This window comes from Falco naumanni, chromosome 2, assembly GCF_017639655.2.
Source record: "Falco naumanni isolate bFalNau1 chromosome 2, bFalNau1.pat, whole genome shotgun sequence".
Classification (NCBI taxonomy): Eukaryota; Metazoa; Chordata; class Aves; order Falconiformes; family Falconidae; genus Falco; species Falco naumanni.
The window spans coordinates 21,115,794-21,133,970 of record NC_054055.1 but is presented as its reverse complement, the minus strand read 5'-3'; the positions used below and the strand labels follow the sequence as shown (position 1 = coordinate 21,133,970).

At 43.1% G+C, this 18,177-nt stretch overlaps 1 protein-coding gene and 1 long non-coding RNA gene across 3 annotated transcripts; one reads left to right on the top strand and one right to left on the bottom strand.

Moving 5' to 3' along the window:
• Positions 1-1,086: 1,086 nt before the first annotated feature.
• Positions 1,087-18,144, top strand: ACAT1 (acetyl-CoA acetyltransferase 1). The gene is made up of 12 exons (XM_040583549.1): positions 1,087-1,198; positions 3,488-3,535; positions 6,468-6,585; positions 7,557-7,652; positions 8,979-9,079; positions 11,589-11,732; positions 13,705-13,855; positions 14,406-14,501; positions 15,166-15,279; positions 15,677-15,741; positions 16,375-16,532; positions 17,764-18,144. The coding sequence occupies exons 1-12, from the start codon at positions 1,145-1,147 to the stop codon at positions 17,882-17,884; spliced, it is 1,266 nt and encodes a 421-aa protein (XP_040439483.1). The 5' UTR covers positions 1,087-1,144; the 3' UTR covers positions 17,885-18,144.
• On the bottom strand, positions 9,487-14,214 carry LOC121083303. 2 transcript variants are annotated; one of them, XR_005826298.1, is made up of 2 exons: positions 14,160-14,214; positions 9,487-11,231 (listed from the first exon to the last, which is right to left on the bottom strand). It is a non-coding gene; the product is annotated as an uncharacterized LOC121083303 (long non-coding RNA). The 2 variants fall into 2 exon arrangements; XR_005826299.1 differs by lacking the exon at positions 14,160-14,214 and adding an exon at positions 12,327-13,698.
• Positions 18,145-18,177: the final 33 nt, after the last annotated feature.

Sequence of the window (18,177 nt, the reverse complement as noted above, 5' to 3'; positions counted from 1 at the left end):
CTTCTGACAAAGACGTGCTAACTGTGAAAAGAAATAAACTGTTGGAAGAGGTAAGACTCATGGATCCTAGAAATTTGAGCAAAAGCAGGTGTAAAGGTAATCGTGGTAGTGGGAGATCGCGACCTCCTACTCAAACGCCGCCCCCCCCCCCCCCCCCCCCCCCCGAGGGAAGCAGATCCCCGCTCGGGGAGCTGTACCTTTAAACCGAAGTGAGAAAGAAACTAACCAGTAACCCGTCAGGAGGCGCAGACTGGGCGGAACAAACCAGCCGAGCTTTATAAATGTGCGCTGTGGGCTGAGAGCAGCGTGCGCGTTAGGAGAGGTGCATGCCCCTTGCACGCAGCGCTGCAACAAACACCCCTACTGTGTAACACGGGTTGTGAAATGTCAAGAGCACACCAGATGTAAAATGAAATACTCCAGCACCTGCATGCCCACAGGTGTGTATACGACCCGCGCAGGTGTGTTTCTGATACGGGCCCCACTGGGGGTAAGTTTCTGTGGCCCATTTCAGCTCAACACTGAGGAGCGGGTGGGGCGAAGGGCTGCGCTCAGGATCGGTGGAACGCAGCCTCGGGGCTGTTTTCCCTTCCCTGTGGAGAGAAGCCAACTGCGACCTCAAGGATCTCCCACGCCGTCCTCACTACGTTCTTCACTAGTTAATTTTCTTCTCAGCACGGAAACCAAGGCTGCCCGCCCCACCCCCGGGGCTGTCCCTTCGCAGCCCCCTTCCCCCTCCTCAGGGCGAGCTGTCGCGACCCCGCCCCGCCGCGCCTGGGCCCCAAGCGGCAGCACGGGAGACGAGCGAAACGCGCCCATCACCGCAGAACGGGTCTCCAGAGAGGGTGAGGATCCCGCGGCGGCCGGAGCTGCCAGGCGCCGGGCGGGCACCCCCCACCGCGGTGCCGGGGTCCCAGCCCGCCCAGGCTGCCCCAGAGGCCCCCGCCGCCCAATCGCAAGCGCCGGGCGGGCACCGGCCCTGCCGACACCCGCGTCCCGCCTTCCAGCCCGACCAATGGCAGAGAGGCGTTTGGTACCGCCCTCAGCACCAGGACCAATGGAAACTGGGAGGGGGCGGGGCGTCGTTGTCTATAGGCCGAGGTGAGGGCGGCTGTGAAGGTGACGGGGGGCGGCCGGCGGGAGCATGGCGGCGGCGGTGATACTGGGCTGGCGGCGCCCGGCCGCGGAGCTGCTGCTGGTGAGGCGGGTGGCGCGGGCCCCGGCCCTTCCCCTCTCCTCTCCCTCCCTGCGCAGCCGCCGCGGGGCCCGGAAAGTCTTGGCCAAGGTCGCGCCCACCTCTGCGGCGGGGAAGCTGCGCCCCCCTCGCCTCGCCTCTGCGGCGCGGCGGGTGGGAGCGGGCCCCGGCCCGGGAGGGAGCTGAGGGGGGGGCGGGGAGCGGGCCCCGGCCCGGGAGGGAGCTGAGGGGGGGGGCGGGGAGCGGGCCCCGGCCCGGGAGGGAGCTGAGGGGGGGGCGGGGAGCGGGCCCCGGCCCGGGAGGGAGCTGAGGGGGGGGCGGGGAGCGGGCCCCGGCCCGGGAGGGAGCTGAGGGGGGGGCGGGGAGCGGGCCCCGGCCCGGGAGGGAGCTGAGGGGGGGGCGGGGAGCGGGCCCCGGCCCGGGAGGGAGCTGAGGGGGGGGGCGGGGAGCGGGCCCCGGCCCGGGAGGGAGCTGAGGGGGGGGCGGGGAGCGGGCCCCGGCCCGGGAGGGAGCTGCGGGGGGGGGGGGGGGGGGGGGGAGAGGGCCCCGGTCTCTGTCGCGGCCTGCGGACTGAGCGGGCCGCGCCGTCCCGGAGCCACCCGGTGGGTGACGGGCAGCCCCCCGCGCCGCGGCAGCCCTTCAGCCACGATTTTGCGAGCGGCTTTTTCCGCTGCCTCATGGCCGGCCAGGCGTGCGGCGGGTTGGCACGGGGCTTCGCCCGGCTCTTCAGCTCCTTCCTCCGTAACGCGTTGCCCGACAGAGCCCCTGTAGCCGTCTGTTAGCTGCCTCAGCGATAAGCATGTGTAGCATCTGTGAAGGGCTTTCTCTAGCCAGGGTCAGGAGCAGAATCGGGTAGGCAAATATAGTGCTTTGATCCGCTTGAGGTAGGTTTCTCAGAAGGGCAGCTGGAGGTGAGGCACCGAGTGCTCCTGCCCCAAAAGCCCCTGTGCGTGGTTGTATTGGGGTACCGCTGACTGTATTGGGGTGCCTGGCATGTCTGGAGTGCTGGGGACCCTGTCGCTGGGATGGTGCGCTGCTCTGGGAAGAAAAGGGCAGATAAAGCAACTGCGATGCACTGCATGTGTATTGCCATGTGCAAAACTGAAGGTTGCGTTTTACCAGCTGTAGAAGTGTTTTGTTTTTTTAGAAAAAGTCTGTACTTGACACAGAGCATGAACACTACTCGCAGTTGCCGGTTAATGCTTAGAAGTCTGCTTTGTCAAGTTTACTACAGAGGTGAAGTTCAGGTGGTGTCCTGTAAGGGTGTGTTACTCTGGTAGGGTTTTTTTGACACTAATTCTTGAAAGCCCTGCAGAGGCATTGTTAATTTTCAGGGAGAATTTTAATTTAAAACTTTCTGCTGGCTATTATAACCCGAGCTGAAGAAAAAACCCCAAAACCAACCCAAATTGGGAAACAGTAGGAGAAAAAAAAATAAATCTCTCTTCTGTTAGTTGAAGGTTGTCAAATGAAAGAAACACTAAACTTTCATATTGTGGTCACAAGAGCAGAAGGCATTCTTTGATTTATAAAACTGATGGTATTTTTGTGGTGTCCTTAAGTAGTTATTTTTAATTGGTATTTATTGAGCTGTAATTCAGTAATGACCAGAAGTCTTCAGTGTGCTGAAATGTTGTCTAAGGTAACAGCTAAGAAAGTGGCTTAAAATACTAATTGAAAGATCATTCTCTTCATATATGAAACAACATCTACAGGTGCCTTTTTGTATCTTTACACCACATAACTAGATGAAGCTACTAGCTGGTGAATTAGCCTGCTCAGGACATATCCTTTTTCTTGGTTTTGTTTTGTTATCTTTTGTTGTAGCATTCTGAATTTATTATCTTCATTTTTGTTCATGAAATGAAGCTGTAGGTGCAAACTTCGCACTGTTTAAAAAGCAGTGAAATTATTGATAGGAATGAATGAACCGAAGTCCAGAGAAGCAGACAGAGGGACTAATAAAATTCTTCAAGATAGCACCACTCCCTCCCTGGTTTAGACATGTTTTATGTATTTACGTAATGTTCTTGGCCAAAATGAATTGGTGTTTGTTTTTAAAGGAGTATCTGTGTATTTTTTCAGAAAATATCACAGGTGTTATGCTGAGACTGTGTATAGACTACACTTTTTTTTTTAAAAGGCATGTTATAATTTTTAACTTAATACCTAAGAAACACTAGAAAAAACATTAATTTTTAAAGTAATGACATCTATGATGTTTCAGTAATGTACCATTTTCATGGCATTAGCTTTCTTGATATGAAATTCTGAGAGCTTCCTTATTTTCAGGCTTTGAAGTACACAAGCCGTGGCTATGCATCACAGCGTACTTTAAATGTAAGTATAAAGCACTATCTGACTGCAGTAAGTAATTGTTTTAAATTTGTTTCTTAATTACTGAAGGTTTTTAAAATCTGCACTGAAGACTAAGATCACAGAAAATCTGCATTGAAGATTTGGGCATTGTGTCCAAGTCACACTTCACTGCAAAATCTGGAATCAAAGTCAGAGTTCTGTCTTTATTTTGGTTTGCTAATTCTTAGGTAATGTGGGACAAAATGGGTTAGAAGTAATTCAGCTCACTTAAGCTTAATGCAACTATCTACCAAATATAGCTGATGCCAAATAATCCCTTGAGGTTGGTTGTATGTTATCCTGCAACTTGCTGTTACTATGTAAAAGAGGAGGACAACTATGTTACTCTCACTGAATTCAATCGTGGTGATGCAGGGTTTACAGAAACAGACCTCCTTAGTTTTAAGTATTTGTCGTCTTTTTGTTTAATTTTTTGTAGTGTTTTACTTTTTTGCCTGTCTCTCTAAATAAAGAACTCATGGTGAGACCCTGTAAAGCTTTGTGTCTAACTTCCACTGAAACCAGCGTAGTTGGAGGTGTTCATCACTTCTTTATAGATGTCCAGGGTGGCCAGAGACCTGAAATGTGCATCTCTGGTGTCAGGTCCTCATGCTACTCACAGGGTTAACAGGTAGTCATGTTGATGTAGCACTAAAGCTAAGAGGCAAAATAAGAGTAAATATGCTTTGAGGGGCCGCTAGGTATAAAGCTGAATATCTTACCATGTCTTAAACTACGGCTTACATGTTACACTGAGATCTGGCCTTTTGAATATCTCCAAGGATGGAGTCTTCACAACCTCTCTGAGCAACCTATTCCAGTGTTCAGTCACACTCGCAGTGAAAAAGTCTTTCCTGATGTTAAGAGGAAACCTGTGTATCAAGTTTGTGCCTGTTGCCTCTGATCCTGTTACTGGGTGCCACTGAAAAGACTCTGGCTCTGTCCCCTTTGTGCCTTCCCTTTAGGTACTGATACACATAAATGAGGTATCCCTGAGCCTTCCCTTTTCCAGGCTAAACAGTCACAGTTCTGACTTTTTCTCATGTCAGATGTTCCAGTCCTTTCATAATCTTCATGGCCCCTTCATTGGATTCTCTCCAGTATGTCCATGTCTCTTGCACTGGGGAGCCCAGAACTGGACACAGCACTCCAGGTGTGGTCTCACCAGTGCTGAGCAGAGGGGAAGTAATTATCCCTTGACCAGCTGGAAATACTAATAATGCAGCCTAGGGTATCCATCAGCCCTCCACCTGCATGTCCTAGTGCCTGGAATTGTTCCTCCCCAGGTGCAGGACTTTGCACTGCTCCTTGATAAACTCATGAGGTTCCTGTCCCCCTGTTTGTCTAGCCTGTTGAGGTCTCTGGATAGCAGCATGACCCTCTGGTGTATCAGCCACTCCTCTCAGTTTGGTGTCACCAGCAAACCTGCCGAGGGTACAACCTACCTGCCTCATCCCGATCATTAATGAAGATCTTAAACAGGACTGGATCCAGTTTTGATCCATGGAGAACACTGCTTGTTACTGGCCTCCAACCAGACTTTGTACCACTGATCACCACTGTCTGGGCCTGGCCGTTCACCCAGTTTCCAGTCCACCTTACTGTCTGCTTATCCAGACTGTACTTCATTGGCTCCTGTATGAGGATCTTGTGGTTGACACTGATGAAAGCCTTACTGTGGTCTAGACTGACAATGTCCGCTGTTCTCCCTTCGTTTACCAAGTCAGTCCTTTTGCTGTAGAAGGTTATTGGGTTGTTTGAGCCTGACTTACCCTTGGTGAATCCATGCTGATGACTCCTGATTATTTTCTTCATGCTCCTGGAAGTGGTTTCCAGAATTAGTTGTTTTATCACCTTCCCAGGGATTGAGGTGGGGCTGACCAGCCTGTAGTTCCCTTGGTCCTCCTTCTTTAAGATAGGAGTGATACTTGCTTTTCTCTACATCTCTGGCACCTCTTACAATTGCGACCGTGCCAGGATTATTGAGAGCGACTTCACAAAGACATCAACCAGCTCCCTCAGCACTTGTGGGTGCATCTGAGCAGCATGCATGTATTCATGTATGTCCAGTTAGCGTAAATATTCCCTGACTTGATCTTCCACCAAGGGTACATCTTCCTTGCTTCAGCCTTCCCCATGGTCTCGGGGGCCCGGGATTCCTGAAAGCTGGTCTTACTAAGTAAGACGGAGACAAAGAAGGTGTTCAGTACCTCAGCCTTTTCCATGTACTGTGTCACCAGGTCCCACTGCCCCATTCAGCAGCAGGCCCGTATTTTACCTGGACTTTCTTTTGCTTCCTGGGTGCTTATGGAAGCCCTTCTTGTTGCTTTTGACATGCCTTGCCAGATACAATTCCAGCTGGCCTTTGGCTTTTGTAACCTTGTCTCTACATGTTCAGGTGGTGTCTGCCAGGTTCCCTGTCCCTCCTTCCAACTTCTGTATGCTTTCTTTTTGTGTATGAGTTTTGGTCATCCGTGCAGACCTCCTGGCATTTTTACCTGACTTACTGCTTGTTGAAATGGACTACTCTTCTGCTTGGAGGGGTAATCCTTGAACATTCCCCAGAGTTCTTTGACCCTCCTTTTGCACCAGGATCTTTGAGTCTTTTGGAAGCATCATCCACCCCAAGGCTGAGCTCAGTGCGCTCCAGCTGTTCTGTCACATAGCACTCTAGCCATGGGAATCACCCCACCATGGGCCTGTGATCCCAAGGTTGTAGTCCTGCAGCTGCACACTGATTTCCTTATGCTTATTCCCCATGCTGCATGCATAAATAAAGATTATTTTAGTGCTCTAAAACACTTGCAGGTTAAAAGGCAAGCTGTGACATCAAAGAGTAAAAGTGAATAAATTTTAAAAAATACTGGTATATGTAATAGAGACTGTGACTTTTACTCCATGCTTCTCTTCTTAGGAGGTGGTGATAGCAAGTGCTGTAAGGACACCGATGGGATCTTTCCAAGGATCTCTTTCGTCACTGCCAGCCACTAAACTTGGTTCCGTTGCAATTAAGGGAGCAATTGACAGAGCAGGTATATGTAAATATTTTTTTTCTGTGACAAAGAAAAGAAAACCTTAAGTGGCTCAGAACAGTGTCAGTCTGTGTCTTTTAAATTGCTTGGTAAACAGAAGGTCCTGGGTGTTTTTCTCCTGTGGCACTCTTAAGTCTTTATCCACAAATGGTATTTAAGTAAAGTTGGCTGTTGGGCTTTGTTTCAATTTGAATTAAGTGCTGCTTCTAGGAGCAGAATATTACTTAGGGGTGTCGGTGCTAACCCAAATCTGATTGAACATGCTAATTGTATTTTTGGTGTGGGCTTTTATGACACATTTAAGTTGATGCAAAGGCTACTTGTTGCTGAAACTAGTGGCACTTCCTTTCCCTGCCCATTTTTGGCATGGGCACTTAGGTTTGTAGGACACCCTTGTGAGCCTATTGATGGATCCAAATTAGCAAAAAAGACTTTTTGGGGCAGAGGAGGGTTAATTTTCTACGAATTTGGCTTCATGAAACAGCATATGACAAGAACATGAACACGAGGGCTGTTGCAAGAGATCCAATGGGAGGGCAGGCCTGTTCTGTCTGGTGGCAGCTAGCTGTGCCCTTGGCTCAGCCCTGTTAAGCAAACAAACAAACCTTTCTTCAGACATAGTTGTGGCCGGTAGAAAGTTTTATGCATTGAACCATCCATGGAAGTTGAGCTTCCATGTGATGGTGACCAGTGAGTCTTGGAAGTATTTGCTTTGGTTAGCTAACTGTAGCTTGTTCTGCAGAGTAACAAGGGACTTCTTTTCCGTGGGGGTCACCCGTTCACTATGTTCCATGAATATGAGGGTAGAAATCTGGGATGCACCCAACAGGGAGAGGGGTCTGTGTGCTGTTAGCACATGGGTTGGGCATGGCACCTTTCATCAGTCTTGGATAGAAAACTTCAGTGGGAGGGTTGGTAAAAGGGAGTTACATCTTCCATTCAAAAAATCCTGAATCAATTTTATTTTATAGGTATCCCTGCAGCAGAAGTGAAAGAAGTGTATATGGGTAATGTCTTGCAGGCTGGACAAGGACAAGCTCCAGCAAGACAAGCGGTCTTGGGTGCAGGTATTGAACCTGTTGATACTGGGGTTGAAGGTTTTCTCTCTCTATGTGGAACAGTCTAGGTTGCTGAGCTATGGGTTGAAGCAGAGTGGCGCGCAACCTTTTGTCAAGACAGTCTGTGTCTGCTTTTTTCTCCATGGTGGGTGAAAGGTATATGTTGTACTTGTGTTGTGGGCCTAATTGTGCATCCTCAGGAATCAATTTTCATATGCACAATGATGTTACTGCCTATGGTGTTTGCAGAAGCTGGAGAAGATAATATCGGAGACCAGACTGCTGCTCCCAGAGCACTTCACACTAATGGTGGATGCTGTTCTTTGAATCTTTCATGAAACAAGACTGTTTTTTTTTCTTCCCTGTATCATTACTCTTAAGCCTTACTAGATAAAGGGTCAGTGCATTTCCTTGAACTGCAGATAAGAGTATGCCATTACACTAATCTTCCCATCGAGTCTGGAGCTGTCGCTGGAAGGATTCACTCTATAATGTTAACTGCAGCACAGATGTTATTGGGGTGCAGGAATTATTTTCTTTTCCCTTTTGCTGTGGGGATGGGCTGCCATACCTTAGCATGACTCTAGGAAAGTCTGTGGGTCAGGGGAGAACTGGGTGCTTTCTTGGCTCTGGACCTGTACTTTTTTTGAAAGATGTTTCCATGTGAGGCAAAGGGATGAATACAGCTTTTTTTCTTTCCCCTGGCTAGCTTCCCCATCTCACTGCTGATATGGAGGTGATGTGCTGGTAGCAGTCTTGTAATGCTAGAGAGCAAGCCTAGGGTAGAGGCAGTGGTGCAACAGTCTTGAGCCAAGCTGCACACAGCAGAGCCCAAAGCTGTTGCAATGAGCATTGGGTAACAATAGTAACTCAGTGATACCAATGTGAATGATGCGGACACCCAGCACTTCTGGTCTCGTTCAGCACTGTGTGTGTTTAGAGTCCCTATATTTCTGGAGTCTGTCTTTTTGCCAGTTGCCAAGTTCTGCAGCTTGCTTATGCCTTTTCAGTCTTGAATGCTTCTTAGAGGCAGGGATTGGGGTTTCAGGAGAAGGAATATTTCTGGAGTCACTTCCTTGATCTTCTGTCTCTGATTCTTCACTTGCTTGCTCCTTTATCGTGAGTCTGTTGTTGGAAGGGGAGAAACAAGAGTCTCCAAGGATTGTAACTAGAAGTGGGGGTAGATAAATTGCCCTGACAGACTAAAGTCCTGGCAAGCTGGACACCCTGGGCTTAGATAAAAATTGGTCCCATATGAAATATTGCTGAAACACCAATGAAGTATTAGCCTACCCTTTAAATAATGCAGTTGTTTGTGTAATTTCTTTGACTCAGGTCTACCAATCTGCACTCCTACCACAACTGTCAATAAAGTCTGTGCTTCAGGAATGAAATCGATCATGATGGCAGCACAAAGCCTGATGTGTGGGAGTCAGGTATGTGAATTTCGGTGCTGTGCTAAGGAAAACCCACACAACTAATGTAGAACCTGTCCTACTAATGACTGCACATAATTCGGGACTGTGTTTTGGCTTAGGCTAATAAACCTAACTAGCAAGGTTTTGTTTTGCTTATGCAACCTTAATTTTATAGTCATTTAACCTGTTTTGGCTTAAAACAGAAAAAAGAAAGAGTCAGTATTACAATTAGGAAATTGTCAAATGTATTGTTATAGTTGAGCAAATGAGGTGGATTTGGGGGGGGGGGGGGAGGTATTTACATCTTCTCCCTGCTGTTCTTCCCCTAGCCCACATCCCACCTCAACCCCCAAAAAATAATTAAGGGAACCCTCAAGCTTTCTGGTTTGAAAAATTGAAGAAATTTTTATAGACTTAAGTTTTTGCCAAAACATTTAATCTTGACTTTCAGGCACTTTTTAACAGTTACATAAATTAAATATACATATTAAAGCCATGTTGTTTCCAAGTACATTAAAGATGTTTCAGGCTTTTTTATTGTTTTAGAAGAAGCGGAATCTATTTTTGCTGTGTAAGTGTTTTCATTGAAGAGCTTGATGGAAGGGATTGCTCATCTCTGTCAACTGTGTTCTAAGATTCTCTATATGATGGGGAGCAACAGTGTCACTTAATGGGAGAATACATCATCTTCAGCAAGCCATTAAATGCTGTGTAGCAAAGAATGTGGGAGAAGTGTGAATATGAAGACAGACACTTCAGTTTTGTTTTTAATTCCATACTCACAGCATTTTGCAACATCTACCATCTCTGAAGAGAAAGCATTGTCAGCTGAATATAGAGTTTTGGTTTCCAAAGTGGTTCATAAGAGAAATGTACTTACTGTTCTTTTTTTGTTTGTTTTGTTTAGAACAAAAGTACAATATTTAAGCTTTGTTGTTTTTTTCTGTGAAAATAACAGTACAGCTGAGTTAAGCAACTACTTACTGCTTTGGCCTTGCTCTGCAGAGAACGGCACTTTTCCCAGTGCCTAATGAAGCAGGTGGAAGTCTTGTCACTGGACTTTGAATGAGGCCCAGCATGTCTGTATGAACAGCTACATTTGGGTTTAGTAATTCACATCCAATGACTTCTTGAGAGTGGTTGTGCATTTGTTTGGTTTGACAGGTGCAGACCACGAGCTCTGAAGAGAAATGGAGTTTTCAGCTAAGCTAACTGTACATGCTATGTAGCCAGTCTGAGCAAAAGCAGAGACTTGGCCAGTTATTATTCTCTTAGAGCTATAAATTATGGGGGTTGGGTGTGTGTGTTGCTATTTGTTTGTCCTGGCTGTGGACTGTGAGCTATCTGTGGTATGAAAGTCAGTGATGGTTCCCAGTGGCTTGAGTCAGTGTACATTGTCGTATAAACAATTGCAGTAACTCTATCTCCCAAGTCTTCCGTTTTATGGAATTGAAATCCTAGGCACTCTTGTTCCTCTGATCTATTGCTGCTTCCATATCTCAGCTGCCTTTTTGATTTAGCTTCCTTTCTGGTTTGCCTTCAGCTGTCTTTTTTTTTTTTTTCTTTATCTCTTCATTTCATAGTTCCTGGATCTAGTTTATAATCTATTCTGAACCAAACCTTTATATCTCTGAGTCTTAATTTAAAGAAACAAAAAAATCTTTTTTTTACTGCTGTTTTGATGTAAAATCTTCCTGAATGTATATTAACAGCACTATTGAACTCTCAAAGACTCACTCTGCTGTGTGTATGTTTTTCTTACATTTATCCGCATTTCAAGTATGCCATTAAGCACAACTGTGTCTATTCTTCACCACATCCCAAGATCCTAGGGGTTTTGGGGATATAGCCTAATGAACACCAGGTATACTTACAGTCCTGATAGCTTCGCTGTTTGTAGGTTTTCTGCTTGTTTTGTCTCAGCTTGAAAAGTATACTCATTTATAAGTACTCATAATGATTCAGCTTAATTCAAGTTCAGTAATTATTAGCATATCTTTTTTTCTTTTTTTTCTGGCCTTTTCAGATGATAAGACCATAGCATAAGTCATCTCTCTTTACATAGCGAGATGCAACAATATTGTGTGAAACTGCAGGTACTTGTAAACCCGTGTCTCTTCTTACTTGTCTCATAGGCTCTGACTGTTGCTTGTTCCATAGGGATATGGATCTGTGAATGAAGAACAAAAATGAGATATTTACAGGAAAAGAAACTGTTTAAAGTAAAGTTTGTAATTTTATCTTGGAAGCTTTTGAAGTAAAAGTGCAAGAGGCTGACATAGCTCTTGCTGCTTCCTAAAACTGCATATAAGACAAAAGTCCAGTTGTTTTGCCAGGGTGGATTAACTATCTTCAGCTGCTGTTTGGGCTGTTGGCGTTTTAAGTGCATAAAGATAATTTTTTTCCCCCTGTTTGTCTCAGAAATATAAAGCACCTGTGCTTAAGTTTTTACTTATATTTGTTCCTACAAGAAGTCATAGAGAACACACTGCATGATTAATAATTTTAACTTGTTTCCTTTGAGCAGGATGTAATGGTTGCTGGTGGAATGGAGAGCATGTCTAATGTTCCGTATACAATGAGCAGAGGATCAACGCCTTATGGAGGAGTAAAGCTGGAAGACCTGATAGTAAAAGATGGGCTGACAGATGCTTATAACCATATCCATATGGTAAATATTGCTGCACAGCACTAAAGTATCAACCATAGACCTGATGCAGCTTTGAAGAGCTTGCTTATAATTACTATGAAACTGCTTCATCTAGCAAACCTAGAAATAAGGAATGACATTAACAGAGGAGGAAGTAGTCTTCCATTTCTAGGCTTCCTGTAGTAACTGTAATGGAGGGGCAAGACAGAAGACCAAAACAGAATAGCAAATTGTGTTTTAATGTTTCTGTCTCTGAAGTCTGAATAGCCTAGAGCAGGGACTTTAAAAAAAAAAAAAAGTAAAATTTCTGCTAAAGATAGATTGCTGTTGCTGTGTCTGTAGGAGAGAGCAATTGAGTTACTTGATGTCTTTGAGGGTTCAGCAAGCTCTCACGGTTTTTCCCCTCCCCCAATGTACATATTTCCTATCTCCTGTTGGAAGGTTTGAGTCAGCTAATATGCTTGCTCATCAGCATGGCAACTTAAATTCGACAAGACAACTGCAAACATAGGATGGGTTTGGAAAACAACTGATAAGAAGATAGTGAAGAACAAGCATCAGGGAAGAACAGTTTGAAAAGAGAATGACTAGTTTCAGTCCATGAGTATTTCTCACCTTTGCCACAGTAGGCATCACAATTGTAGGGCATTATTGATTGATCAGTGTTCTTGCTGGTGTACCAGGAAGTCGTGTCATGAGTGTTCTACTGCGATCCATATATTTGATACAGACTTCACTGCTTCTGTGTGTGATTTATTCTTTTTGCAGTATAGCACACTCTGCTTAGGCTATTGGTTGAAAACCACTTCCACATTCCAGCTAAAATGGATTATGATTATGAGGATTTTTATAGGACTGTAAATAATGAACAGCCAGTTCCTGTATGTGGGTAAAAACTCTAGGAGTTGATAATAATACACAGTGTTAATAGATTGGGACAGTATTTCAGAACCTTTTGTCTTCATTATAGCAGCTGTAAGTTGCCTGGAAAACCTTAACAGTCTGTGTGAGAATATACAGGAAGATTATGCAGTTAAGATTTTATGATCAACATCATAGGGATGAGCTGTAAGCAACATGAAATGTTCCAAACAGGGTGTTTTGCTGCTTTTTAATTTTTTTTCAGCCCCTGAAGGCTGAAATATACAGGAAGGCCCATCCAATGGCTTTAGGAACTTACTTATCTGTTTTGGCAATAGAGTAAGTTGCTGGTGCTATGAAGGCTTTAAATTCTTTAACTGTACAGAAGTGAACTTGCTTGTTTGAAGAACTGGAGGAACACAGTACTAAAGGGTTTTGTGTTGATTCATTAAGCTTTTGACAGAAATGAGAGGTGGAACAAAATCTGTTTAAGAACAAATCTTTCAGGTTGACTACGTGAGTATTTATTATTTTTTTTTTGTCACCAGGTATTTAGACAGTGTTGGTAATGAATCATGATTATATAATTATGATTGACCTCTATATAAATGATTTGTTTCATACTACTTATTTCATTCTAGTCGCTACACAAAAGGTATACATACTTCCATTTGTACAGTTTTTAGAGTATTGGATCCTGAAGGCTAAGCAAGCCCTGTTGACCAGTTCTTGTAACTTTTGGAACAGGCAAGCTAATAATGGAATGAAAACGCTAGTAAGATGACATGAACATACTGTTCTGTGGCTGCACAATGATCTTGAGTCTCTGAAAATGTCAGCCATAAGCACTTTAAAACTACATCTGCATGCAGTTTTTTAACATAAAAAAAAGCCTTGTAAGGAAAGTTCCTCCGTGGCTTTAATGATCTGAATTCAGAAAACATCTGCGGAATCTGAAGATCATATTCCAAACCCAAAAGATACTGTTTGAGCATGACTCTGTAAATTTGAAACGGACACAAAATATTAGTCACATTTAATTCTGGAAATCTGCGGCTTGAGTGTTTTTCAGTTACATTTCTAGTTTGCATCTCCAGAAATACCAAACCTAACGTGCCTTTTTTTCTTCAAGGGCAACTGTGCTGAGAATACTGCGAAGAAGTTCACTATTTCACGAGAGGAACAAGACACTTATGCCATAGGCTCTTACACCAAGAGCAAAACAGCCTGGGATTCAGGAATATTAAAAAATGAAATAGTTCCTGTTACTATTTCAAAAAAAGGTATTATGGAAATGTGTGATAAAATTAATTGTTTCTCATTGAAAGCCGTAACATTGTCTGTGTTCAGTGCAAATTGTGTTGTTTATAAACATGTGGCTCTCGGTAACACTGATTTTAGATTAGCTAAGAATTCCTCTTATGCAGACCTTCTGGTGAAGTCAGTGGTGATCCAGTTTTGGTTTTTAATTTTTCTTCAATGTTATATACAGTATCTTCTTCCTTTTTTCCATAAGTGGAAGACTAGGTATTGAATGTAGTTAATATGGCTTAAGGATACTTGTGTTTTAATTTCCTTATTAATTACCTTAAAGATACATTCTTTGTCCCTTTCATTCAGCCACCAGGAAGTATAAATGGATTTCCTGTGAATAAATTGCATTAAGGAATGACTTTTTTTCAGTTTTCATACACACATTTCTTGATATGCATTTATGTTTTTCTACTACCAAAACAAATTGTTTAAATAAGAAAGCATTTGATCAAAGTATTGTGTTAGAATATCTTAAGAACGGGCTGTTCTATAAAATACTAAACCAAATCTGAATTTCAGGAAAGCCAGATACAGAAGTGAAAGAAGATGAAGAATACAAACGTGTTGATTTTAGTAAAGTTCCAAAGCTGAAAGCTGTTTTCCAAAAAGAAAATGGTAAATATTATTAAATTTGCTGCTTAATTTTCTACCAACTGCAAGAATACTTTGTTATAGTGAAGAGTACTGTTCACAAGAGCTTGAATGCCCAACAGTAGTTGATTAACTTTTAAATGTCTGCTAAGATAAACATGCTTCACAACAGCATCAACTGGCTTGCATTAAAAGACGGTCCAAGAACCTACACCAGTGAAAACCTCTGTTTTGGACATGTACTTTAAAAAGAGTGAAACAGATTTGGTTTCAGTTTAGCTGTTGCTTTGGCCTCCACAGTTTGTAAGCTCTTGTTTCAGTGGGAGCTGCAGTGCCTTTATGTAGTTGCTTGTAACTTCCCCGAATCTGTAATAGATAAATCTTTCTGGCTAAATCGAAGTTGCCCCTCATTCACAGCCCTTTTTGAGCTGGAGTTCTGTGTTAATGCTAGCAATGCAGCTGACATGGAAGGCATGATCTAACCTCCTACTTGGATAAAGATACGAATACAGGTGATTGTACTGATTTAAAGAAACAACTAAGTTCTAGTTTATTCAGTGCAGCAGATTCACTAATTGTTGAGCCCTTATGTTCAAGGGCCCAAGGGGAAAAAAAAATCTCTTAATGGGATATACATGAGTTACATCATACTTTCCCTTTGATTTAAACTGTGCTTTACCTTTTCTAGGAACAGTTACAGCTGCTAACGCCAGTACTCTGAATGATGGAGCAGCTGCTTTGGTGCTGATGACTACAGAGGCGGCCAAGAGACTGAAAGTCAAGCCATTGGCAAGGATAGTGGGTAAGATTTTTCTTTTCTTATCTTTAAGCGCAGTCCTGGAAAGTATTCCCATAGTGTGCTCTCAGACTGGGAGTCCTGTCTGGCCTGTTATCTGATGTTCATGGGACAGAAAAAGTGAGCCTGTAGGCATTATATGGCTGCATCTTCTCAGTACAGTCCTTGAAATTTCAAGTGTTGCAGCAGCAGGCTTTTGATCCTGAACAGTTTTCTATATGGAATAACATAAAAAATCGGAAAATGTATTCTCTGTTTCACTTAAATCACTGAACTTCAGATGTATCTATTTCATGGATAGTTGTATTCAGTTTTTCTGTCTTGCCCAGGTTTGCTGCTTGCATAAATAAAAATAATGTATGATAAAAGAAAGGTCTTTAAACAGCTTTTGTAATTTTTACAGCTTTTGCAGATGCTGCTGTTGATCCTATTGACTTCCCAATTGCACCTGCATATGCTGTTCCCAAGGTAGGAATAAAACTGAATGTTTCGTTGGTTTTTTTTGAAAAACAACAAACTTCCCTAGCACTGGATCGTTGGCTCATCCCTCAGTGGATCTTCCTGTAATTAGGATCAAAATTGTAATTACGTCATAAATACAAAGAACACGTTTTTCAGAGGATCAAGGCTAGAATGTAGATTGTCAGAGTAATAAATTTCTCATGCCTGTTTTGAAAGAGAATATTTTGTGCTGCTTTCATGAACTTTGGGCTTGTTTACACATTTGAAGCTTTGCAGCTAGTATGGCTAAAGGGCAAAATACATACAGAAGTATAGACTAGTTCAAAAAGGAACTGAAGACAAGCCTATAGCATGAGGCAACGCTGTATCAGTTTAAGTGTACTTACTGTAGCAGCAGTCTTGGTATGATGAAAACATATTCTTGCATAGGGTACTCTCCATTTCTTCTTTTGTGAAAACTCAAGTTTGTGCTTCAGTACCTCAGATTTGCATTTTCCCATCTGACAAAGAGGTTCTGAGTTGTGAACCTGATCAGGCTACCGGCAGCCTGAATCACTGAGTTCAAAATAGACCTAATTATTTCTGTAATTCGCTTCTTCATTTTTTCTCATTAGTAATTCTTTTCATTATTATTTCTAGATTCTAAGTGAGACAGGCCTGAAAAAAGAAGATATTGCAATGTGGGAAATCAATGAAGCATTCAGTGTTGTGGTGCTGGCCAATATTAAAATGCTGGGTATTGATCCACAAAAAGTAAATATTAACGGAGGTGCTGTCTCTCTCGGACATCCAATAGGGTAGGTAAAATAAGCAGTGGTTCTTGTTCTGCACAGGGGCATTGTTTTCTAGACACAGTGCTGACACATTTACTTTTGTTCTCAAATTTAATGGGAGGAGGAAGCGTAACAGAAACTGGCTCTGAAGTACGTAGTGACTTAAGTGTTAAATTTCAGGGTACCTTGAAAAGAGCACAGTCCCATTTTTCTCTGTACAGTTAGTTATGAAAAGCTTGTTTGTTACCATAGCTGTATGGATTTATGAAGTACTGAAACCAAATCACCATTAACATGACAGAATAAACAATTAATCAAGTAGTTAAACTAATAAAATTTACAGGTAAACTTAAGACATTAGCGAAGGATATGGTACAGGGACTTTTATTCTTCTTAAGTGAGCAAAGTGGAATTCCAGACCTATTCAAAACATTTTTGGTGGTGAATCCAAAAGTCTCCAAGCACCGAATGCCACAGACAGGCATAGTCTGGGGGCTGTTGGTGGGTCTTTTGAAGTTCTGTCATCTGGTTAGAGGAGTCAGATCACCTGTGTGTTCCCCAGCAGCAGTAACTTACTCGTGACTTAAGTATAACCCATTAATCCTCCCTAAGAGTGATCATGCTGCATGGTCCAGGTCTATCAGGAAACCTCTTAAGTAAATACAGATGTGAAGTAACCACACTGTACATCAGGAACGCGCAGAAGTACTTCACGGCTCACAAAAAGCTCTAATCGAGGCATAATCCCACAAGACATACTGACATCTCCTTTGCAGTATCAGCTTCCTATTTCAACAGCCTAATGACAGAATTTAAATGTCTGATTTTGCACATTAGCTGGATCAAAGTAACATTCTGGAGTACATCAAGTTGCAAACAAATAAAAACCTGTTTGAAATTATTAGTATTGGTTTGGTTTTTGTGGTAGATTAGTTACCTTCTTTGAAAGAGCTTTGCTACATGTAGAGACACTTTGCAATACACAGACTGACTTAGAGGTGATTTCAAGAAGAAACTTTATACAAACATGGATGTTTTGTTTGTTTATGTATAAGAATCTTTCTCTTCGTTAAGTACTGTAGCTAGAGAAAAACCACTTGTATCGTACCTAAATGTAGATGAAAGGGTTTGCTTGGTCTTTTTGTTGGTGGCTTTTTCCCCTCCCGTGAATCGGTACTGTATTCTGCCAGTCATCCTACACGGGTCAAATTAAAGAAAATTCTTAAACTAATTAATTTTTTTCCCTTTCATTTAGAATGTCTGGAGCAAGAATTGTTGTTCACATGGCCCATGCATTAAAACAAGGACAATATGGTCTTGCAGGAATTTGCAATGGAGGAGGAGGTGCTTCTGCAATATTGATAGAGAAGTTGTAGGCCCAAATAGCATCAGGAAGAGCACCTCAAATGCTCTGATCAAAATCATGAGTGGTACTGGTTACATCTTATTTACCAATAAGTAAGTGGATTAATTCCTTAACTTCCATTCTGAAATTTCTTAAAATATCATTGATTATTGATACAGGCAACTGCGCTTTCATTACTTTGACTCAGAGCAAGTTTTTACACAGTACAAATAAAAAATGTCAAATTATGATGTCTTCAGACATGACAATAAAGAATGTTTGTTAACTGCGGCTCCTCTGTCTCTGATACATCGTTCTTCAAAT